At 46.7% G+C, this 10,230-nt stretch overlaps 2 protein-coding genes across 2 annotated transcripts in view; both read left to right on the top strand.

Annotated features, from left to right (window-relative positions):
- abcc9 (ATP-binding cassette, sub-family C (CFTR/MRP), member 9) overlaps nt 1-4,239 on the top strand; it is a 59,329-nt gene extending 55,090 nt beyond the window's left edge. The window contains 1 exon segment of the mRNA XM_030353487.1: nt 694-4,239. Within this exon segment, the coding sequence (XP_030209347.1) occupies nt 694-831 (138 nt within the window). The 3' untranslated portion in view covers nt 832-4,239.
- Nucleotides 4,240-4,648: 409 nt separating this feature from the next.
- kcnj8 (potassium inwardly rectifying channel subfamily J member 8) lies at nt 4,649-10,163 on the top strand. Its single transcript, XM_030354800.1, has 6 exons — nt 4,649-5,470; nt 5,696-5,844; nt 6,920-7,080; nt 8,452-8,591; nt 9,041-9,257; nt 9,729-10,163. The coding sequence occupies exons 1-6, from the start codon at nt 5,124-5,126 to the stop codon at nt 9,972-9,974; spliced, it is 1,260 nt and encodes a 419-aa protein (XP_030210660.1). The 5' UTR covers nt 4,649-5,123; the 3' UTR covers nt 9,975-10,163.
- The last annotated feature ends 67 nt before the right edge of the window (nt 10,164-10,230 follow it).

Genomic DNA, 10,230 nt, shown 5'->3' with positions numbered 1-10,230 from the left:
TCTAAACCAGAGCAGACCAGAGCAGACCAGACCAGAGCAGACCGCACTAGTCCGGACTATCTCTTAGGCTCTGGTGTTCAGCGCTACATTGCATGGTCTACTGTGGTGGTTAATTCAGCGACGCATCGGCAATACCGATTTTACGTTTTAAAAGTTTGTGGGTTTGTGAGAAGCGAAATGGCTGAAGTTTCAGGGCTTGAACATGAGGATGCGTCAGAGTTTTAATGCGTAAGAGTTTAATTCCATCAATTTAGAGACTCAAGGAAACAATCCTGCATGTTGTTCTTCTTTGAATGACTGCCGTATCATGTCTGTTGAATGTCGTTCAAATCTTGTCAAAAACGTCATATCGTCTTTGAAAAAACCCGCCTGTACACATTAATTATTCTTCTTCCTATGTGTGTTTGTGTGCGTGTTGATGTTTTGTGTGTGTGCGCGTGTATGCCTGTCCCTGTATGCGTGCGTGTGTGCCCATGCGTGTGTGTGACCATGCCTGTGTACCCATGTGTGAATGTGTCTCCGTGTGTATGTGTGTGCTTTTGCGTGTGTGTACCCGTGTGTGTATGTGTGTGTGTGCCTTTGTGTGTGTGTGTGTGTGTGTGTGTGTGTGTGTGTGTGTGTGTGTGTGTGTGTGTGTGTGTGTGTGTGTGTGTGTGTGTGTGTGTGTGTGTGTGTGTGTGTGTGTGTGTGCAGCACCGCGTCCACACCATCCTTGAGGCCGACCTGGTCATCGTGATGAAGAGGGGGAACATCCTGGAGTACGACAAACCCGAGACCCTGCTGTTGCAAGAGGACAGCATGTTCGCCTCCTTCGTCCGCGCCGACATGTAGGAACGGAAAAATCCTCCGAACGTACCGGTCTACGGTACATTTAACGCACAACACGGCGTCGACCGTCGACGGACGCTCGCGTCCGCGTGGATCCTTAACGTGTTTCCCGAGTTTGTTGGATCCCGTCCGGGACGGCCGGTTTGGGTCGAACAGAACAGTCGAGCCGGTCGTTGGGTTAGCCCCCCTCCCTCCCCGACGTCTGCGGTTCATCGCCCCGGAGATGGAACCCGACGTTCAGCCTCGAAGCCCACCAGGGAATTCGGTGCCCGGACCCTCAACTTATTTTTTTATTGAGTTTTTTTTTTATTGATTTATTGATGTCTTTGATTTGATGTGTAATTGTCAAAGGATGCGTCAAAGGAAAAAAAATGATTGATGAATGCACTGATTGGTTTATTAATCCATTCACTGTTAATTGTTAGTTCAAGGAATCGGTTGATTGATTCGTTGAAGTATTTTTTGGGGTTTGAACGTTTTATATATCGACTTATAAAGTATTAACCTTTTTTTATGTGTCATGTCAGATCATATAGCCTCTTTTCAACACGTTTGTGTCACGCTTAAAATCACGGTGTGTCACAGGCCACGGAGTCAACTAGTCTTCAAAGTCCTGGTTTTGGTCCAAGATGAGAACTTCCTGCTTCAGAAAATTCAAGTCCCACATGCCCCACAAGCACTTTGGCATTTTTCGAAATTATAAATTAGAAAACGCTAATGAACTAAATCAAAACATTAGGGATGGCTTTTATTTCCTGAAACTGGAATGTTCCTCCTAGTTTTGGCGTGTAGGAATATGTCAGGGTTGTATTGATTATTGACCGATTGAAACCGCAACTTCAACCTCTCAAACCAAAAACAAAACCTCTTGATAAGGATTTGAATGACGTGAATTTAGTCCTTGGCCCGTTGTGTATTTAATTTTAAACATGTTTCAACACGAATGAACATAACTAGTACAGAACTTTGTGTTGAGTCCAATGAACTGAACAGATGTCAAAAACACCCTTATTCACGGTTCACAGGGACTAACAGTATAGCAACATATTATTTCTACACCAATAACCTTATTCTTTATAGCTTTCCATAATTAATGTACAGCTCTTCCTGCTACAGCAGAAGTGGCGCTAGGCTAGCATCAATGCTAGCCGTTAGCTCAGCACTTGTTTTTTGTTTCTGTGGCCTGTCTAGTGCGAACACTGTAGGGTACCACGCCAGAGACTCCTGTGAGAGCCGGTGGACCCCCCCTGTCTGTCTGCCTTTGTGCGTTGCTGAAACCCAACTTCTCTGGGACCCTGGGTACTAGCTATCCACCCCTCCCGAGATACCATTATTTTATATACACCTGTACTTCTATAGAGTCATTATAACCCTTTTTTTCTTTTTTGTGTCTTCATATCTGTACATATACTTAAAGTGTTTGACGATTGTTGATCTGTTGGTTCAGTGGCAAGATTTTTTTTTTGTTTTGTTTTACATGGGGAGGGATAATTAGTCTTGTGTTTGATAAAGCTCCTTTTGAGTCTCAGATCACATTGTTATTATGGTCCTTATAGCGCATAGAAGCTTTAAACTTTCAGTGCTCTGGTCAGGGGACAAAACAAGCCATATCTTGACAACAACCCAGTGTGTGAGTATGTTTCTATATCGGCTTTTTATTATGAATTTGTACTCGCTTTTTTATAGAGCAGTTTATTAACTCTCAACCCCATGTGATGTTGCTACAGGGACGGTCTTGAAATGGCTTTTAAACAGCAATTCAACATCACACCTGGTGTACTATATAGGCTCTTCCAGATACTTAAACTACAGGAATCTCACATTTATACCGTAACAATAATATAATATAATCATAAATGGTCTATGGGGCCTTGGAGTAAAAACGTGAAGACCTTCAGACTGCAGCACCGGTATATCCCTCTCTCGCCTGCTTGTTGTTCATTCTCCTGGGTTTTGGACGTCAGGTCTGATCATCAGAGCAGACTCTCAGTGGACGGTATCCAGCACAGGGACGTCTGGCAACGGAAGTAACGCTAGCCAGCGAGGGACCCTCCGTCCCTGCCTCCTCGCGTCTGAGACACGCCCCGGGCTCAGAGGAGTGCGTATCAAAGTGTGGGACTGGATTTGTATTTTTTACAGACGACTTCTAAACTGTATGGTTTGTTTTTATATTCGAAATGGTGTCAGATGTTTCAGCTTGAGGTATGATTGGGTTCTTCGAGGAAACCGCTTTTGTCCCATGTGTTCTGCCCTGAAGTGTGTGAAAGCAGATGTTAGGTACAATGGAGATAAACCAACAACTGCATTACTATGTTATTGGTTTTAGTTGTTTTTGTGACCTTTTTAAAATTTCCTCTGTCATATTTGTTTCACCTGCATTTGTGTTTGTGTGTGTCTGTGTGTGTGTCTGTGTGTGTGTGTGTGTGTCTGTGTGTTTTTCTGCTCCTGCGTGATTTTGTGTGTGTCTGCACGTGTCTGTGGATGTTTTTGTCTGTGTATTCCTCTGTATAAGAACACATTTTCTTTCGATATATTTCTCAGAATCATGTCTAGAAGTGTTTGATACCATGTCCCATTCTCTGTTGTTTGTACGTGACTGTGCGACTGTGTGCGTGCGTCTGTGTGTGTGTGTGTGTGTGTGTGTTTGGCGATGGGATCACATCTCCCTGCCAAATGTGTCTTGTTATTGGCCGGCTGCCCTCCACCCTGTCCTCCGAGCAAAGAGCAAAGCAAAGAATGACTAACCCAGAGGAAGAGAGACAGAATACTACTCATACTACTTCAGTGTCTCTGACAGCCCGGTGACAGGTGATGGATCTCTTCTCATCCGATCTCCTCCACAGATATAAACCCGGGATGATATTTTTACCGAGTTCATGTTGTTCCTCAGTTGTGTCGGTGTATGAGAGGGCTCTCCCTACCCTGATCTTTATCGATATCTATCTCCTTGAATCCCTCCCCCTCCTACCTATTTCGAGGTCGTCTCTTGATCAGCGCTAACTCTTCGTTGTGCGATTGGCAGCAAAGAGAAGATCAAACGACTTTACACACACGCTTTTGATTCTGGGACTTTTCCTCGCCCTTTTGTAAAGTTGTTAATCACAGTACAATGTTCGTAGTAGTCTAACATCGGACAAGAAGCCATTGACATAAATGTATTAATGGCCTTTATTATAGTATTCTACACGCTAACACTAATCCTATCAGTATCCGGGGCGGGAATGATTGTCAGTATAGCCCTACCACCCGAACCACAGCCTTGCATGTATGCCTAGATACCCCCTCATCATGCAATCACCCCAACACATACAACTATGCATATATAGTGTGTCACAACTTTGATATTTATAAGATTAATTTGTTTTTCAAAAGAGCCGTTGACTGTTAAAACTATTAAATGATTTACAAACAGTCAGTTTCTAACTTCTCTTCATTTCTTTGTTGTTATCTATATACATATATGTATTTATATGTGTAAATATACATTATTCGATTATCACATTCAAACATAGTGTGCCTCTTTTCATTGAATGAAAAGCATTGATTTTGGGAGTTAATTTTTCTTTCTCAAATATAAAATCCAACCCAAAACTTCTATGATGAAGAGCCAGCGGGTGGTCCGTTTGGTGGGCTTTCACCATGCAGACGCTTTACGCACAAACACCATAAGTGATGAAACAGCGCCACCTACAGACCACATCTCCACACAAGTCACGGATGCGCGCCTTTAAACGCAGCCAAGTTTGGAAACTCCTAAAAAAAACCACGTAGTTATTTATACAGCCTACGCCAACAAAATTGTTGTATAATTCCGTTAATTTATGATACACGCTTCATTTTTACCTTTTATTATATTCCAACGCAAGCAAACACAACAAAAAACACCTACAATCTCCAGAAACAATATTGATAAAGTGAGGTCGGAGCAGCCCAGAGCCACACCGCCCATGCTCCTCCGTCATCCCGCCTCCGTCAGCCCCGCCGTGGGGTCGAGGGCGCCCTGGAAACTCCACTGAACTCGGGAGCAACTTTATGGTGGAAGAGGAGCTGGTGCGTCGAAGTTTTCTTTCGGAGAGCCTCGCCGTTTTTTTCATTTTTTCAGACAGTCACTACCCTAATGCGATGAGAGATTGCAGAACATGTCTCTGAAATGCGGATTATTTCATCATTTAGTGCTTTATGGGTGCAGGTGAGAGCGTCGCGAGTGTTTTTGGGACTCGGCCGTCTTTTTGGACTCCGCATCAGGTGGCCCTACGAGGTGAAAGGGATTTAGGGACGTCGAGTCCAGACTCAAGATGTTGGCCCGAAAAAGCATCATCCCGGAGGAGTTCGGACTACCGGGGCTCGCCTCTCGGATGCCCCGCAAGCCGGTGTTCAGGGACCGGGTGAACAAAGCCCGCTTCATCGCCAAGAACGGCTCCTGCAACTTGGCGCACAAGAACATCCGCGAGCAGGGCCGCTTCCTGCAGGACGTGTTTACCACCCTGGTGGACCTGAAATGGCGCTTCACCCTGGTGATCTTCACCACCACGTTCGTGAGCAGCTGGCTGCTGTTCGCCATGACCTGGTGGCTGGTGGCGTTCGGCCACGGGGATCTGAACCAGGACCGTGCGAACCGGACCGAGTGCGTCACTAACGTCAAGTGAGTCAATAAACTAGTTTACCCCTCACCGCTGGAGGACTGGTCTGGGTAAACCCCTGGCAGTGGGGAGCGTTGGAAAACACAGAGAATTCCTTAAACATGTTTTTTATTTTATGTGGAGTTCGATATCGATAACATAAGTTGATCTCTAACTTTCGATATATTAAAGTGAATCCATTCTCTGAGTCTCTCTTGCCCCCCTCTTTCGGCCTCTCCCGCCCCCAGGTCGTTCTCCTCGGCCTTTCTGTTCTCCATCGAGGTGCAGGTGACCATCGGCTTCGGGGGCCGCATGATCACCGAGGAGTGCGGCACGGCCATCGCGGTGCTCATCATCCAGAACATCGTGGGGCTCATCATCAACGCCATCATGCTGGGTAGGGAAGGAGAGGGTGGAGAGAGGGTCGCGGGAGATGGGGACCCCCATTGCTATCTAGAGGCCGTTTCCTTCTTTTCGCTCTTCTGCAAATTTGTAGCCTACTGGGCCATTTATATGCATTAATTAATAGAAAATATTGAACGTTTTGGCACTGTTTTATAGATTTACTTGTCTAATTTTGCGTTTCACTCAAAGGAGTTTAATGGTATTGTGAAAAGCATTTCTACAGTTGAACAGTTTGAGACAAAACATTTCTACATAGACATAATAACCAATAACACAACAATGTGCTTATCCTTTCAAAGGGGACTCCTATTCAAAGAGAATAGTTACAGTGTGAGAGTAGTGTGTATCACTACTTTTAATCGGAAAACAAATCCTTACTATTTGGTTGACTGTCTCATTTGAATCTCTTCAATGAATTAATTTAATTATGAAGCAGGTATCATTATGAGTCTAAACTTTAGAATCATCTACTGGTAGACTACAGACACTGGGATTCGAACCCAGAACCTCTTCACTGGGAGACAAACGCACTTACCAGCACCCCCATTAGTTTAATATGGGCCAATTTAAAGCTGTTCGACATCCATTGATCAATCCTCGTACAAAGTACACAAAACAGAAAAGAAAATGTCTTTAGTGTCCACTAGGGGGCCACTTGGCGTTACTGATAGCAACCACACGACGCATCGTGTAACAACGCATACAGAAAAACAGTTGTGACAGAGTATGAGGGAGCTCTCTATACCCTGATCTTTATCGGTATCCATCCTGGATGGATATAGATAGCAGCTGGATGCATATTAGTACATTATTTTCTATTTGAACATTTTCTAGTCGACCATTTAAGTTACAAAGTGTTTTTTTTTTTGGAGAGAAACGCAGAATACTGCGTCGAGTCTTTTCAATCTCAAAAGAAAAAATCGTTTGAATAATCGTGATATCGATACTGACCAAAATAATCATCATGATTATTATAATAATCATCATTATGATTTTTTCCAAAATCGGCCAGCCCTACTAAAGCCGTCCATGTTCCCCCCCCCCCCTACCCCCCCCCGTGTCTCCAGGCTGCATCTTCATGAAGACGGCGCAGTCCAACCGGCGCGCCGAGACGCTGATCTTCAGCCGGCACGCCGTCATCGCCGTGAGGAACAACCGGCTCTGCTTCATGACGCGCATCGGGGACCTCCGCAAGAGCATGATCATAGGAGCCGCCGTGCGCCTGCAGGTACGCCCCGCCCCCTCCCGCGGTGCTCTGCTGTGATTGGTCGTTAGGGGCCGCCGTGCGGCTGCAGGTACGCCCCGCCCCCTCCTGCGGTGCTCTGCTGTGATTGGTCGTCGTTAGGGGGCCGCCTTGCGCCTGCAGGTACGCCCCGCCCCCTTCCGCGGTGCTCTGCTGTGATTGGTTGAAGTAAGATCCTAGACTTAAGGCAGAGATGGGACATAGGCCGTCCTACAAACTGGAGGAAACCAGTTTCAACTTAAAGGGGACATATCACACCACCAGGTGTGAGCGCGATTAGCCTTACCAGCCGTTTCGAAAATCTGCCCCATATGATGTTGCTCACCTATCCAGCACAGATCTAGGTGGACACGCCCACTAGTGATGTCATATGGGGCACATTTTCAAAACGGATTGTAAGGCTAATCACACTCACACCTGGTGGTATAACATGTCCCCTTTAAAAGAGAAAAACTGAGAACTGAAGTACACACTACACAGGTGAGTTGAATGAGTTAATTAACGCAGGTGGAATTGAACTAAAATCGCTGGTAACCTACACCCCCCCCTTGTGTCCAAAACACAAACTACAGGGGTTTCTGTAAAGGTGTTTTAATTCATGCCTCCATGCCTTGTCGGCTTAATAACTATTGATCTCTCATACCAATGTTTGACTGCATTGATAAACAATATCAATAGAAGATGTACAATTTGTCGTCTGTCTTTTGACACTGCAATGAGAATGTTTTGGTTATTTTACTGAACCAAATCAACGGGTCAGTCGGTAGGTTGGTAGTCTCGAGGTAGTGTGGTCTGGAACTACACTACCTCGAGCCGTCTATCCGTGGGGAAACTGGGCGGGCCTGTTTTTATTTCTTTAAACCAATCACAATCGTCTAGGGGCGGGGCTAAACCCGGGAAGCAGCAGTGGTGTCCATGCAAAATAGTGCCGGGGGGGAAATGCCAGCAACCGGAAGGGGAGGAGTAGCCGTGAAATCCGACGCTAGGCAATAGACGCTGTCCACTTGCGTTCAGCCAGACTAGTAGGTTGGTAACCGTAAGGTTGCTGGTTCGATCCCCGGCTCCTCCTAGACTGTCGAGGTGTCCCTGAGCGAGACGCCTCCCCCTGATTACTCCCGTCGAGCCGGCCGTCGCCCTGCGTGGTTGTCACCTCCGTCGCCGGTGTGTGAATGTGTGCATGAATGGGTGAATGTCAGGCGATATTGTACAGCGCTTCGATTGGCCACTGGTTAGAAAACGCGCCGAATAAATGCAGTCCATTACCGATGGTGAATGTTGGGCCCTCCACTGGTGGTCCTAAAGCCTAATGCACTGCTGTCCCGGTCCTGTGCCCCCCCCCCCCCCGCCCGCCCCCAGGTGGTGAAGAAGACCACCACCCCCGAGGGAGAGGTGATCCCCATCCACCAGATCGACCTGCAGACGGAGAGCGCGCTGGCCAGCAACACCCTCTTCCTGCTGGCGCCACTCATCATCTGGCACACCATCGACAAGAACAGGTCCGCGCCGAGCACGCACGCACGCACGCACGCACACACCGGGAACATACGCACCCACGCAAGCAGGCTCACGCACACATAAAAGTACACAAACCCGGACACACAGGTATACACATATTTTCATTTGTATATATATATAAATGTATATCACTTTTAAATTATATATATCATTTATATTCTAATTCCGCCAAGTCCGTCTCGCTAAATGCCACAAAATGATAGACACTCTACCTTAAGGACTTGAGGTGAAACAATGAACCATTATGAAACCAAATCAATTAAAGACAAGAGTTTACGCGTCGACGCAAACGCACGAAAAATTAGCTAAGACAAAAAAAACACGTAAAATACAAAACATACGAAACCAAAAAATGTGAAAAGCGGTTGGAGCTTACACCTCTCCCTCCCCCCTCCCCCCCTCTCTCTACCCCCCCCCCCCCTCCCCCCAGCCCGCTGTACGACCTGTCGGCCATGGAGCTGCAGTGCAGCGACCTGGAGGTGATCGTGATCCTGGAGGGCGTGGTGGAGACCACGGGCATCACCACGCAGGCCCGCACCTCCTACATCTCGGACGAGATCCAGTGGGGCCACCGCTTTGTGCCCATCGTCAACGAGGAGGAGGGCGTCTACTCCGTGGACTACTCCAAGTTCGGCAACACCGTCAAGGTAGTAGTAGTAGTAGTAATTGCCCCGACTGCTCCCGACGAGCTGGCTGTCATACTTTTGATACGGGATACTTGTAGTTGTAATGTTGTTTACGTATTTGATGTGAGGGATAATCGTAAGAAATACCTTATTTGTACTTTGTACTTTCTTACTTCAGTTATACTTTCTTACCTACTAGATTGTATACTTTTAGTTTTTGATTCATAATTCTTTTTAATGATCTTAATCCCTGCTAATAAGGTTATGCTGGTTGTGGATGGAGAACAAATTCCTAAAGTCATCTCAATCATATAGCATACGTAGCTCGCCAATGCTAATCAACAGAACTACGAATTTGAGTTGATGTGCGCGTTATTTTCCATAAATCATCGAATCCAAAAAATATATATTGTGTATATCATAATTTATCCAAAACAATCCAAACCGATGCTAGCCCAATGCTAACGCGCAGTGCGGTCCGTCCGCCACCAGGTGGCGACGCCGCGCTGCAGCGCCAGAGAGCTGGACGAGAAGCCGTCCATCCTCATCCAGACGCTGCAGAAGAGCGAGCTGTCGCACCAGAACTCCCTGCGCAAGCGCAACTCCATGCGCCGCAACAACTCCATGCGCCAGGGCGCCGCCGGCAGCGGCAACGTGCGCAGGAACAACACGGCCCTCGCCATCCCCAAGGTGCAGTTCCTCACGCCGACAGACGGGGGCGCCAGCCTGGTCACCTGACACAACGCACGCGGAGCCCCCCCCCCTCCGACTCTCCCCGATGGCTCGCTCGGAATGGAGTGTCACCCTGTGCTTTTGTCGTTCACGATGTGTGGTGTTATAGCTGATGATAGCACTGTGTTGTTAGGGTTTAGTTTTTCTCTACTTTGTTTCTGTATTAAAGTATTTTCGGATACGTTTTTTGAGGAATGGTATTTATCGTTTTTCATTTTGGCATTGGGAAGAATTATGATTATGAATCGTGCAAAAATAAGCG

This window comes from Gadus morhua, chromosome 4, assembly GCF_902167405.1.
Source record: "Gadus morhua chromosome 4, gadMor3.0, whole genome shotgun sequence".
In the NCBI taxonomy this organism is placed as follows: domain Eukaryota; kingdom Metazoa; phylum Chordata; class Actinopteri; order Gadiformes; family Gadidae; genus Gadus; species Gadus morhua.
Note: the sequence above shows the minus strand (reverse complement) of the source record. Positions and strands in the feature narration are given on the sequence as shown.

Coding starts and splice junctions, on each gene's coding strand:
- kcnj8 (XM_030354800.1), top strand. CDS start 5,124: ATGTTGGCCCGAAAAAGCATCATCCCGGAGGAGTTCGGACTACCGGGG. Junction 7,081..8,451: donor GAGCCGCCGTGCGCCTGCAG/GTACGCCCCGCC, acceptor GCCCGCCCCCAG/GTGGTGAAGAAGACCACCAC. Junction 9,258..9,728: donor AGTTCGGCAACACCGTCAAG/GTAGTAGTAGTA, acceptor GTCCGCCACCAG/GTGGCGACGCCGCGCTGCAG.